The sequence below is a fragment of the Lethenteron reissneri genome, chromosome 31 (assembly GCF_015708825.2).
Source record: "Lethenteron reissneri isolate LAM-NWPU_2019-01 chromosome 31, ASM1570882v1, whole genome shotgun sequence".
Classification (NCBI taxonomy): domain Eukaryota; kingdom Metazoa; phylum Chordata; class Hyperoartia; order Petromyzontiformes; family Petromyzontidae; genus Lethenteron; species Lethenteron reissneri.
The window spans coordinates 12,675,572-12,689,933 of record NC_083809.1 but is presented as its reverse complement, the minus strand read 5'-3'; the positions used below and the strand labels follow the sequence as shown (position 1 = coordinate 12,689,933).

Sequence of the window (14,362 nt, the reverse complement as noted above, 5' to 3'; positions counted from 1 at the left end):
AGAAGTTCAACGTACATAGATGACAGACATTCGATGCTGCATTATGCAGCCTGGGTTGAGCTAGCAATTAAAAGTTGTACGAATTTGATCGCTCGCAGCTGGGGTTGGCATCTTCCTCCATCACAGCTCAATGCCGAGGGGAAGTTGAAGTTCTGCACTGCAGCTAATACGGCTGTGGATGTATATCAGGGAGACCTCCACGAGTCTCCGAATTCTCAGTGAGCAGCAATTACAAAGTCATCAGCACAGCGAGCAGGGTTGACCAGTCGACAACAATCCCTTGGCCACCTGCAGCCAATGGACCTCTCACTGTGTCTGCACCAACATCCGACTGGTACAGCTACAGAATATTTCTAGATGCGTGCTCAAGACTTCAAATAGCTTAGGAACCAGCCGACATCACGACCACACCAAGGTAGACAGGAAATAGCCCTTCCATTGACTTTACCCAACTCTACCATCATCGTGAAAGTCCTTAACTATTGTGTGCAGACGGTCAGTCCCCAAAACCCAAAGTATTTTTGGTAGCATTGGCATTGACCAGGCCTGTACAGAAGTGTAGGTCCTGTTAAAAAAAAAACCCACAACTGCTAGACCAGACAATATATTGTCTTTGCAAGACCACATTGGGGGGTTCGCAAGCCTAGCAAGACGATGTCAAATTATCATTGCCAAGACCTTTCCTAGCAGAGGAAGAATCCCTTCTTCATTCATCATGCATAGTTAGCGAAGGACCGTTGCACCAAACGTGACCTCTTGCGACAGCGTTTGCATAAACTGCTTTTGCTGCCATACACCGGTGACTTTACCGAAAAATACTAAGAGTATGAATCCTTGCAGTCACGAAAGCTTCAAATCTAGAATACACCGGTATCTCGAGAGATGTTTGATCAACGTATCACGGGGACGACCATGGGGGCGGCGCGATTCTTTAGAGCTGTGGTTCTCAGTGTGGTCCGCAAGCTGCTATAAATGCAGGTTGATCCGGAAATAATGACAGTTTTCCTTTCGTTTCAAACACTATATTTTACTGATATTTCATTTAAAATAAAGTTAGATAAATGACCCCGATGAAACTACCCAAACCCTAATATCTAAGGGTCCCAGACACCCCTCTTAAAAAACCTTATAGCTACTTTTTAAAAAATGTTTCAGTAATATAAATTATTTTGTATTGCTGCTATTTAAAGATAAGTTAATGCGTTTTATCATGGGTAGTCCACGGGGCAAACAATTTTTGAGAAACACCGCTTTGGAGGGTCGCAGTCCACTTATAACGCCAGCCACCAACTGAAGTGCGCAATTTGCTGGAGTTTGCAGATGAAGATTGCCCTTGGTGGTTGTTAAAAAGTGCAGCCCCCCCCCCACCCTGTTCTTAAAGAGGGGGAGGGGGGGGACCAGGGCATCCTTCGAATCCTGCAGGAACCCCCCCGAAGCTCTCTGGTCCAAGTAGCTGTGCTGTTGTGTAAGGCAGCAGGAGCAGCCTGCACAAACCAGCACTCTTCACAGCACCCCCTCTCCCACGCACACAATCAAAACGAAAAACTTAATAGGACTTTTATTTTTTCACATAACTGAAAGGGTCCACACTTTTACAGTCTAAACCATAGCAGTGAAGAATAACCATAGCCTAAACCATAGTGATGAGTAATCCACCTTTTAAATTTCACTTAAGTGATCTTTTTTCTTTCATAAGCAATAGGCACAATATCCAAAAAGCAGCTGCGGGGCAGCAGTGGCCGGGCCAGATTTTAACGCGGGAACGTCGCCTCGGCACGAGGGCCCACAAGGCCTGCATTGCACGAGCCTCCACTGCCACGGCACTGCATCCTGCATCTCCCTGCCCATTCACATCAGTGAAGCACATTCTTTAAAAAAAAGGTACACCTTTAAATGTGAACGGTTAAATCAACAACCAACGTAAAATGTCACATTGCAAATAACATAAAGCGCTTTTCAGAAAAGCCTGACCCTGTTTGCAGCCCACCCCCAACCCCCCCCCCCCCCCCCTTTATATGATTGGGGCACAGTTTTGAATGGTGCTGCAATGCGTGCAATGAAAGCAACCATTTCCCCATTCAGTTTCTGATTCCCAGCGTTGGTACGAAACCCAGCTGAGTGCAGGTGCATTAGTCATGCCCATACTGGCCAATGAGGCAGTTTCCATTGATTTATAAATTAAGCCAAATGCCATGATCCCTTAGGGTCCCAAACACTGTAAGGTATCTGTAAGAATATTGATCTGGACATGTAAAGATGAATTCAACTCACACTAATCTACTCACCTAACCACCTAGGTCAGTACACACTGCAATGTGCACTCCGGAGGTTCCCGGAGTTGCGATGGGACATAATTCTGGGGATCGATTTGGAAACCCGAGACGACACTAAATCTCTTACCGTCTATCACTCCTCTGAGCCTACCGCTCTGTGTCAAAGTGCAACCGCTCGGGCTCCGCTCGTGTCAGAAATGGGAACGGTCTCAGCAGCGGAGCACCATCCGTAAGCCCTCCAAGCAATGCTGCTCCGTGGATTATCGCGAGCGTTCCGATAGCGGCGAGACAAAAGGCGCTGTCGAGTGTGGGAAGGCCACCGCGCAAAGGGAGGAGCCACTCATGCGAGCTGCGCTGCAACGAGCACCACGCTTGCCCCCTTAAACACAACCTGGGATACAAATTTGCGTCGACGCAAGCTGTTCAACACGAACATTGCTTTAGTTTCCACAAGTGCTGGAGTAACGCGTCTCATGGTATTCGTTTTGAGCCTAGTATCATCCAATACAGGTGACAAATTGCATAAATACACACGGTGTTTGCTTGAACAATATTTTTTCAACTTGAAATTAACGATCCCAATGAACAAGACTGCAGTGTTCTCCGTGATCCCTTAAATAAGATGTAACATCCAATGTTGTAGAGCAAACGTATGTTTTATTATTGTGGAAACCAGCGGGAATTGACACGTATTGTTGAATAACACACACGCATAGACGGCACGTCTAGAGTAAAGCGAGTCTCCGAGGGGCCACGCTGCCATCAGCCCCGGCTCACGCACTCGCACGATGAAGGATGCTCACTTCTCCGGCCTAGCGGACAGCGGCGCATGGCAGCCTGCACCTCTAAAGCAATCCTCCCTCCGTGCACGCCGTCACAATTCGCGCCGTCCGGTGCCACCGCTCCACCAAGATTCACCCGAATCCACAATCTTGCCATCGCACCTCCACTAACCCCGTTAGTGTAATTAATTATACGTGTTCACGTTTCTTTTAGTGTTGTACTCTCATGCCGACTTGTTATTAATACGTTCTATAAAAGCAGAGGGTTCTAAGTACTATGTTGCCCACACCTAAAGGTGCTTCTTCCCAACACGGCGGGGCCTGGGCGACGGCGGCCTTGCCAGCTCGATCATCGTAGCCGCCCGGGGTGATCCGGGCTGTGGCCGGCTGGGACAGGGGCTATCCACGTAGGCAGCAAAAGCTGCCTCGCAAGCAGGGAAGGGGTCAGATCAAGAGTATTGCAGTTTGCTGGGTGAAGGTCGTGGCTAATTGTTTTGGTTAATCACAGATAGAAAGGATACGGTTAGGGGGCATGGGTGGGATTACAGTTAGCTGGGTAAGAGCTACGGCTAGGGTATGCATTGCGGCTAGCTGGCTAGCTTTGCAGTTCGGGTTGGGATGACGGCTATGGGGATATAGCTTAACTAGCCCGTTGAGTTGGCAGGCTCATGTTGCTCGTAAAGGATGGAGTGTCTTCATTCTCATATTTGTGTCTCCCCACGAAAAGCTGTGCACTCTTGGTCAACAATACTTACATTATTTTAATTCTCCTTTAAATTGGTTTAACATTTTATATACTATGCATAGTCTAAAAATCTTATGGCATATCTGTTGCCCTTGCCTCTGGGGGAGATTGAAAAGTGAAGATGCCGAGGGAGTTCATGCGAAGCCTTATAAAGACTAACACCGTGTCGCCGCAGCAGCCATGTGCAGCGCACCTATGAGTGAGTTTGCACGTCGTGGACAAAATGTCATCGTTAAATGATTAGTTTTTTATATTTACAATGAGCCCAATGTTATTCAAATAAAACTGTGGCCATCCGGAGAAAATCAATGATAAAAAAGGAAAGGAGAGAAGAGCGGTGTTCGGGTCGTGCTGCTGGCGCGGGAGACACCGGTGGAGGTGCCATCGCTGCGCTCCTAGCTGATGCTGAGCTGCGCGAAGCCGATGAGTTTCACGTCGTCCGGGATCTCGGAGCCCTCGCAGCCCGACGCCTAAAACACGTGACAGAAACAAATATTTCCCGTATAGCTTTAACAGACTGTTGGGGCACCTATGAAGGCCAGCACGGCATGCGAGGGGGTGGGTAGCCAACACCACGCCCGACTGCCTGTGTCTCCCCAGTGGCGATGTTTACACACACTGCACCAGGTACTCATGAGGCTGAGTCGACCTAGGAAGAGGCCCAGGACCGGTTCAGATAATCGTTACTGGTGTTAGCCGTGAGCAGGAATCGCACTCGGCAAGTTGGGTTCATAGCGCAGCGCATTAACCGCGACACTACCGCTCCCCACAACTTACACACACACAAGCACGCGTGCGACACAGGTTACACACGTGTTTTAAACAAGAATTTTACACACACACACCACCCATGCGCAGGTCACACATCACCATATAATTCGAGTTTGTTGAGCGATTATGGTGATATTTAAACCAGCCAGCGCCACCAATAGCGACGTCGCTCACAACACTCACCAGCTTGAACGTCAGCGACTTGTTCGTCTGCGGGTCGTCAACAATCTTCTGCAGGTTGGCAGCGACTAAACACGGCGCACGCACAGACGCATGCGGCGATGGTGTGCACCACAAGACACTGGTCGGTACGAAACTTGTTTGGCAGCGCGGGCCGTGACGGCGGGGCAGGTGCAAGCCAGTAGGGGGTTGGTGACGAGGAAGCGGTTCTTAATGTTTTGGGTGCACCATTCCTCAGTCCACCTCGATATCACCGACGAGTGACATGGGATGACTACACATTCAATGTAGTCATCACCATGGATCTGCACGGGCATCAGCAATGTACCAAGAGCTGTGCGTGATACTGCGAGTAAGTGCCACGAATGATGACTCCCCATTAAACACGTAGTCAACTCTTGAGACTATAGGCTAGACTCGTTTAACGCGCATTCTTTCTTCGAGACTTCACTATAAAGAGTAATTTGAATTGACTCATTTGTTCGCAAAATTAACAAAATGTTTGTTTCTCGAGTGGAGACCGATTGATAAATGTGTCCTGTGGCAGCAGAGGGCGTGTGGCACACAGCTGTTTTTTTTAGCAACTATCCTGTGGTGTATGCCCGCATTTCGTCGCGTGGGGGAGGGTGCCTCGTGGTGGCACTGTAATGGGTGGCGACGCAAATTGCAGCTACGGAGGATCGGAAGTTGCGCTTCATCTGTATCCCTGCATCGTGGCTACGAACCCAGTCACCCTGGTTCGATTCCCAGCCACGGCTAACATAAGTGGCGAGTGATATTTAAACCAGCGGTCCTGCATGGTCCCTGCTGCTTCCTCCAACCACTAACATCTACCCTTCAAACAACAAATTCCAGGCACCTGCAAGCACTGTGGTTTTCCATGTGTGGTGTTATATTTGATGTTGTACTACTTTATTCAACAATTTGAATTTGTATTTCTCATGTGAAAAAAGTTCTTCAAGAGCGGAGAATTTTGGGGCCGAAACGTTTCTCAGCTGTTAAGAACGGGAGTGAGACAATAGGAAAACGACAATCGTTTAATGAGTCTTCATTTAACCGATAAATGTTTGCGGAAATGTATCTCACTCATTAAGCCGAGACGAGCCTGTATACCGATCTCTTGACTGTATAACAGTCGGGGTAAGGAAGGGTAAGTCATTTGCTACAGGTCGCAGTGAAAAGCAACTACATAAGATCACTGTACATTCATGAGTGGTTATAATGAATCATGCACATTCAGCAATACTCTGTATTCCAATAATCCGCAAATTTCTGTAATCCGTGGATGACTCGTAGCTGCCCCAGAAATCCGCGAGACTGTTGATCCTGAAATCTGCGAGCAGGCCCGTCGTATTCGCGGTGTCCTAGGATTATATTACCTACTATAATCACTCAGGAATGTCTGTCCTTAATGCTCGTGACGTCACTCCACATCGACCAGCCCCCCTCATTAATATTCATGAGCAGGTGACATCCTCCAAATGGACACCCCCCCCATTATTATTACCTACTATGAGCCAAGAATGTCTGTGCAACGCTCGTGACGTCACTCCACGTCGACCAGCCCCCCTCATTAATAATCATGAACAGGTTACGTCCTCCACATGGACCCTCCCCCCTCATTAATAATCATGAGCAGGTGACGTCACTCCACATCGAACAGCCCCCCTCATTAATAATAATCAAAGATGACGTCCTCCAAATGGACAACCCCCACCCATTCATTCTTGACTATGCAAGCTCAGCTATTTATACATTTACACCTCGCATTGCAAAGACACCCCCGTGGATGCAGCGACATGACAAGGGAGGAGCCAATGTTTCTCAGTGGAATGGTTTCATCTCCTGGGTAAATGAAGGCCGAAACTGTCTGCTTTGACTGAACTAATGAGACATTTTATCTCGTGATTAATAATTTTTTCACATTTTCGTTTGCATTACTAAAGAAACGTTGCAGTCTGTGATAAGAAACCAACAACTCGGGCCAATTACTCACCGACAATAACGTCCCGGCCGTCCACCAGCCCTGCAGACACGAGCTCCTGAGACACCCCATCAGCGGTGTCTGCGACACACCATCACCACACAATCACACACCATGCCATACACATGCAATCACACACCAAGACAAAGATCCCCAGTGTAGCCTTAACAGACCTGTTGGGGCAAGTGCTGTTAAGAGAGCACCTATGAAGGCCGGCATGGCACACACCACATGCAATCGCACACTACCACACCATTACATCTATAGAACACTACCAAATGCAATCAAACACCATTCAATATCATTACACAATATTCAACACCATCAAGTGACAAAAAAACCCACTCAATTCCACCATACACCATGAAGCAGCATCTAATCAGCACAGTCTGCAAGTAAAGGTGTGCTCCCCAACTCTGTCGCTCAAGACATGGGCGGCGCTGTGAGATGCCAAAGCTTTAAACGCCAGATCATCATGATTATTATTACATCACGGCCCTGCTTATGCATCACACTGTCGGGTCCATGACTGATGCCAGGCCGTGCCAATCTGCTACACAATGGACGGTGCTTGCCGTGTAAATGCTAACACAACACAAGTTACGAATGATGCCGCTCAATCGAAGCACCCATCCCATACAAGGAGCACAGGTACACACATACACGCATGCATACTTACACAAAGACAATATCCCCTGAACTGCCTTGGGGCAAGTACTCATAGTGAACATCTATTTAAGGTGGGTGGCCAACACCATGCCCTTTCGTCTCCCAAATGCTGTTGTTTACACAGCATTTGAGGCCGAGTTAACCTAGGGGAAACTCAGGATCGGTTCAAATATTCGCCACTGTTATTTTATCACGAGGGGGAATTGAGCTCAGGTCACAGGGTTTTAAATGCAGTGCACAAACTATATACAGTGAGGGAGAAAAGTATTTGATCCCCTGCTGATTTTGTACGTTTGCCCACTGACAAAGAAATGATCAGTCTATAATTTTAATGGTAGGTTTATTTGAACAGTGAGAGACAGAATAACAACAACAAACTCCAGGAAAAACGCATGTCAAAAATGTTATTAATTGATTTGCATTTTAATGAGGGAAATAAGTATTTGACCCCTCTGCAAAACATGACTTAGTACTTGGTGGCAAAACCCTTGTTGGCAATCACAGAGGTCAGACGTTTATTGTAGTTGGCCACCAGGTTTGCACACATCTCAGGAGGGATTTTGTCCTACTCCTCTTTGCAGATCTTCTCCAAGTCATTAAGGTTTCGAGGCTGACGTTTGGCAACTCGAACCTTCAGCTCCCTCCATAGATTTTCTATGGGAATAAGGTCTGGAGACTGGCTAGGCCACTCCAGGACCTTAATGTGCTTCTTCTTGAGCCACTCCTTTGTTGCCTTGGCCGTGTGCTTTGGGTCATTGTCATGCTGGAATACCCATCCACGACCAATTTTCAATGCCCTGGCTGAGGGAAGGAGGTTCTCACCCAAGATTTGACAGTACATGACCCCATCCATAGTCCCTTTGATGCGGTGAAGTTGTCCTGTCCCATTAGCATAAAAACACCAGATTTGAAGCTTTCGTGACTGCAAGGATTCATATTCTTAGGTTTTTTCGGTAAAGTCACGTAGGTAAAACATCAAAATTAATGAAAATAAAATAAAATAAAAATCACGACGTTTCGGAGGCAACACAAGTCTCCATCATCAGGTGGGACCGTCACAGCCGGATTAGCTGCATCAAGTGAGGCAATGATTCAAGATGTAATCCCTTAAAAGCAAGTTGAGGGGGGAGGAGAGGGGGGGGGGGGAGCTCATCAGAATGTGGTAGCCAATGAATGGAACGTATCGGGAGGGAGGGGGGCGGGGCTCAAAGACGGCACAGGAGTGCCACGTACAACGCATCGGGAGGGGGAGGGGGGCGGGGCCAAAAGGATGGACGACGGCTTGGACGCGGTTGCTGCTGCACACGCCAACGCATTGGACAGAGAGGGGGAGGGGGGCCTGATACACATGATAGAAAAAGAACGAAAATGCCCATGTTTATACCAATGCTGGCTGAACAATGAAGAGAGTACTGTTAAACACTGGGGATGTTAACACTCGGTAAAGTGAAGTAAAATAGTGCCTGTCAGATAAGATGGTCCAAAAAAGTGTAATCAAGTCTTTTTTGCGTGGTTGATAACATCTTTCCAATTATTACTACGTTTGTACCCATCATCACTGTTGAAATTATGTCTGTGTTTGTATATTTGTATGGCTTCGTGTACAAACCTTTGATTGGTAGCCGGGAGGTTTGCAGAGAACCTTGGTCTCGGAAAAGACAATTTCATGAGAGCCCACCGAGTTGTAGCAATGATCGGCAACGGCCGAAGAATCAGTTCTGCCGTGTTTCCGATTTGACTTGTGCTCGCGGACACGGTACAGAAACATGACGTTTCGTTTCTCCAATGTAGCAATCACCACAAATGCAACTCAATTTGTAGACTCCAGGATACTGTAAGTCAGGAACGACATCCTTCACAGATGGAATCAGATCACGGATTTTATGCACTGTACTGAATCGGACTTGGATCTTATGTTTGTTTAGAATTTTGGAGACCTTTTTGGTCACGCCTGCTATGTATGGTAACGTGATAGTTTTGGTCGGAGTTTCATGTGGCTGTTTCTGTGTGGTGGGAGAGAGCTTGGCGGATAGTACGGTCAGAGTATCCGTTCATCCTGAGGGCCCGATGTACTATGTCTTAATTCACCGGTCAGGTGGTGTTGGTCAGAATTGCCATGGGCTCTGTGGTATAGCGTTTTGATGAGAGAATTCTTTTGAGATGGGTGGTGGTGGGAATCCGGTTTCAAGTAGGAATCTGTGTGGGTGACTTTCCTGTAGACAGAATGTCCCAAGGATCCGTCAGGCCTCCTCTCAAACAGAATATCCAAGAATGGTAGTTTACCGTCTTTCTCCACTTCCATGGTGAATCTGATGGATGGGTGTCTAGAATTGATGTGGTCCAAGAAGTGGTTCAATGCTGGGAGGCCATGTGGCCAGATGACGAAAGTGTCATCCACATACCTCTTCCACACCCTGCGTCCTTCCCTGTGGAAGAGGTATGTGGATGACACTTTCGTCATCTGGCCACATGGCCTCCCAGCATTGAACCACTTCTTGGACCACATCAATTCTAGACACCCATCCATCAGATTCACCATGGAAGTGGAGAAAGACGGTAAACTACCATTCTTGGATATTCTGTTTGAGAGGAGGCCTGACGGATCCTTGGGACATTCTGTCTACAGGAAAGCCACCCACACAGATTCCTACTTGAAACCGGATTCCCACCACCACCCATCTCAAAAGAATGCTCTCATCAAAACGCTATACCACAGAGCCCATGGCAATTCTGACCAACACCACCTGACCGGTGAATTAAGACATGTACATCGGGCCCTCAGGATGAACGGATACTCTGACCGTACTATCCGCCAAGCTCTCTCTCCCACCACACAGAAACAGCCACATGAAACTCTGACCAAAACTATCACGTTACCATACATAGCAGGCGTGACCAAAAAGATCTCCAAAATTCTAAACAAACATAAGATCCAAGTCCGATTCAGTACAGTGCATAAAATCCGTGATCTGATTCCATCTGTGAAGGATGTCGTTCCTGACTTACAGTATCCTGGAGTCTACAAATTGAGTTGCATTTGTGGTGATTGCTACATTGGAGAAACGAAACGTCATGTTTCTGATCGTGTCCGCGAGCACAAGTCAGATCTGAAACACGGCAGAATTGATTCTTTGGCCGTTGCCGATCATTGCTACAACTCGGTGGGCTCTCATGAAATTGTCTTTTCCGAGACCAAGGTTCTCTGCAAACCTCCCGGCTACCATCAAAGGTTTGTACACAAAGCCATACAAATATACAAACAGACATAATTTCACCCGTGATGATGGGTACAAACTTAGTAATCATTGGAAAGATGTTATCAACCACGCAAAAAAGACTTAATTACACTTTTTTGGACCATCTTATCTGACAGGCACTATTTTACTTCACTTTACCGAGTGTTAACATCCCCAGTGTTTAACAGTACTCTCTTCATTGTTCAGCCAGCATTGGTATAAACATGGGCATTTTCGTTCTTTTTCTATCATGTGTATCAGGCCCCCCCTCCCCCTCTCTGTCCAATGCGTTGGCGTGTGCAGCAGCAAACGCGTCCAAGCCGTCGTCCATCCTTTTGGCCCCGCCCCCCTCCCCCTCCCGATGCGTTGTACGTGGCACTCTGTGCCGTCTTTGAGCCCCGCCCCCCTCCCTCCCGATACGTTCCATTCATTGGCTACCACATTCTGATGAGCTCCCCCCCCCTCTCCTCCCCCCTCAACTTGCTTTTAAGGGATTACATCTTGAATCATTGCCTCACTTGATGCAGCTAATCCGGCTGTGACGGTCCCATCTGATGACGGAGACTTGTGTTGCCTCCGAAACGTCGTGATTTTTATTTTTTTTATTTTATTTTATTTTCATTAATTTTGATGTTTTACCTATGTGACTTTACCGGAAAAAACCTAAGAACATAAAAACACCCCCAAAGCATAATGTTTTCACCTCCATGTTTGATGGTGGGAATGGTGTTCTTGGGGTCATAGGCAGCATTCCTCCTCCTCCAAACACGGCGAGTTGAGTTGATGCCAAAGAGCTCCATTTTGGTCTCATCTGACCACAACACTTTCACCCAGTTGTCCTCTGAATCATTCAGATGTTCATTGGCAAACTTCAGACGGGCATGTATATGTGCTTTCTTGAGCAGGGTGACCTTGCGGGCGCTGCAGGATTTCAGTCCTTCACGGCGTAGTGTGTTACCAACTGTTTTCTTGGTGACTATGGTCCCAGCTGCCTTGAGATCATTGACAAGATCCTCCCGTGTAGTTCTGGGCTGATTCCTCACCGTTCTCATGATCATTGCAACTCCACAAGGTGAGATCTTGCCTGGAGCCCCACGCCGAGGGAGATTGACAGTTCTTTTGTGTTTCTTCCATTTGCGAATAATCGCACCAACTGCTGTCATCTTAGATTTGAAGCTTTCGTGACTGCAAGGATTCATATTCTTAGGTTTTTCGGTAAAGTCACGTAGGTAAAACATTAAAATTAATAAAAGTAAAATAAAATAAAAATCACGACGTTTCGGAGGCAACACAAGCTTCCGTCTTCAGGTGGAACCATCACAGCCACGACAGCTGTATCAAATATATAAAAAAATATTTTATTTTACTTTTATTAATTTTAATGTTTTACCTACGTGACTTTACCGAAAAACCTAAGAATATGCTGTCATCTTCTCGCCAAGCTGCTTGGCGATGGTCTTGTAGCTCATTCCAGCCTTGTGTAGGTCTACCATCTTGTCCCCGACATCCTTGGAGAGCTCTTTGGTCTTGGCCATGGTGGAGAGTTTGGAATCTGATTGATTGCTTCTGTGAACAGGTGTCTTTTATACAGGTAACAAGCTGAGATTAGGAGCACTCCCTTTAAGAGTGTGCTCCTAATCTCAGCTCGTTACCTGTATAAAAGACACCTGGGAGACAGAAATCTCTTTCTGATTGAGAGGGGGACAAATACTTATTTCCCTCATTAAAATGCAAATAAATTATAACATTTTTGACATGCGTTTTTCTGGATTTTGTTGTTGTTATTCTGTCTCTCACTGTTCAAATAAACCTACCATTGAAATTATAGACTGATCATTTCTTTGTCAGTGGGCAAACGTACAAAATCAGCAGGGGATCAAATACTTTTTTCCCTCACTGTATAGATACATCCGTTAAGATGTTCAAACACCAAATATATAGCTTTTGCAAGGTATAAAGTCTGCATTAACCACACATACTTTTGTAAAAACATGGAAATACACATGCTCTGATAATATATGCATCGTCTTTAAAACTAATTGGCCTACACCAGCCAGCCTTCTTTATGGCCTTGTCTCACCGGTGTTGGACTAGAGAACGCCAAAAGGCAAACAGTACAAAGACAATGCAAGTATCAGAATACTTATAGCTTGGGTCGAGCTATAAGGTTATTTTATTTGGTGTGTGAACATTTTAACACCTGTTTTATTGCCATAAAGGGTAAAACCTATTATTTTTTCATCATATTTGATCCTGGCAAAAAGGTCCCATAGATATAACACATCCACGCACGTGTGAACTTCGCAGAACCGCTCCACAGGTGTGCGGAGTCAGTAGCCGCAGTGCATGGGGGTGAGAGCGACACGAGCTACAACAGTAACTCGTGCGTCAGTGTGCGTTTAAACGTCAAGAGCTCCTCTTGCACAAATGCTGCTGTTGTGACCACAATCCCCACCCCCCCCTCCCATCGCTTCCTTCTGTATGCCAAACCCCATGATCGTTGCACAGATTCTGCTGTAACGCGAGACGCAGAAGCGGGGGACTCACCTTTACCACGAGTGAATTCAAAGCGGATGTCGTTCAACTCTCTCTTGGAATTTCTGCGGCAACATAACAGCACACACCGATTGCTGTTACCCATCGAAACAACACAGCAAGGCGTCGTTTGTCATGTGACAAGCACTCAGTGTTCAGTCTGCATGCGTGCGACTCGAGTAGGCCTTACCGGAGCCTCAGCACCAAGGAGACAGGCTTGCTCTCGCTCCCAGGCAAAGGCTCCGTGCTGTGCAGCGACAACTGCACAACACACACCACCACTCACATTACTGCACCACACATGCCCTGCCCTGGACACGCCCTGCCCTGGACACGACTTCATCTGTACATGCTACCTTTGCCACAATTATCTAAAAAATCCAGCATTCAAACCATCTTAGTTTTCATATCTGTCTTATCCTCAATTCCTAATAACTTTCTTGGCACATCACATTGGCAATCACTGCATCAACATATATTCACAATATATTGTTCTGCTACGGTAACATTTATTTTGCGTTATATATTATGTAGTCTGATGTCAAGCTAGAACCCATATCCACCAGAAAGGAACGTTGCTCATAAACATCTAGTAGTGGTTCAAGCAAACGAAGCCTGATGAAACAATGAATTGTACTGAGCGAATGCTGCTGAAATTAAGCACTCCCTAGAAGGCTGATGTGTAAAAAATACTTACATTTAGTTTTTTCCGGAGAGGCAGATATGGGGATGAGTCATTTTGGTTACCCAATTATTTATTTACCCTTACAATGGGGATTTAAACTTAGCACCAAAGCAATTATAATGCTTGCTTTACAAAAATAATTAACATCAACACCAACTCCAGTGTTCACCACCAGGAACATTACTTGCAGTGTTCACAGCAGTGACGGAGAATGGTGGGGCTCACACTGGTAACCCAGTGCTCTGAAGGCGAGAGTTTGAGGGCCAAACAAGATTAGAGACCCAAGCCTACTGGGGGTTGCGAGTTGGCCAGGCAATGGCAGTATAGCAACTGGGTTCCGCGACCTACCCATGCGGATATCCAAGGGATTTCTCCACTGCATTAAGATTTGCTCACAAGTGCAAAACGGTCTTTGAAAAAGAACACACGTGTATAAAATCCACACGATAGTTTTGTGTGTGAACTAGGACCCATATCTTACAGCTAGGATCCTTGCCTATAA

The 14,362-nt window shown here is 46.5% G+C and overlaps 1 protein-coding gene across 1 annotated transcript in view; it reads right to left on the bottom strand.

The window, feature by feature from the left end:
• Positions 1-1,543: 1,543 nt before the first annotated feature.
• The window catches only part of LOC133349818 (serine/threonine-protein kinase OSR1-like), a 35,538-nt gene continuing 22,719 nt past the window's right edge, over positions 1,544-14,362 (bottom strand). Inside the window, exons 14-18 of the mRNA XM_061563605.1 lie at positions 13,366-13,436; positions 13,188-13,240; positions 6,748-6,816; positions 4,755-4,819; positions 1,544-4,270 (exon numbers count right to left, since the gene is read on the bottom strand). Coding sequence (XP_061419589.1) covers positions 4,196-4,270; positions 4,755-4,819; positions 6,748-6,816; positions 13,188-13,240; positions 13,366-13,436 — 333 coding nt within the window. The 3' untranslated portion in view covers positions 1,544-4,195. The remainder of the gene's footprint in view (positions 4,271-4,754; positions 4,820-6,747; positions 6,817-13,187; positions 13,241-13,365; positions 13,437-14,362) is intronic.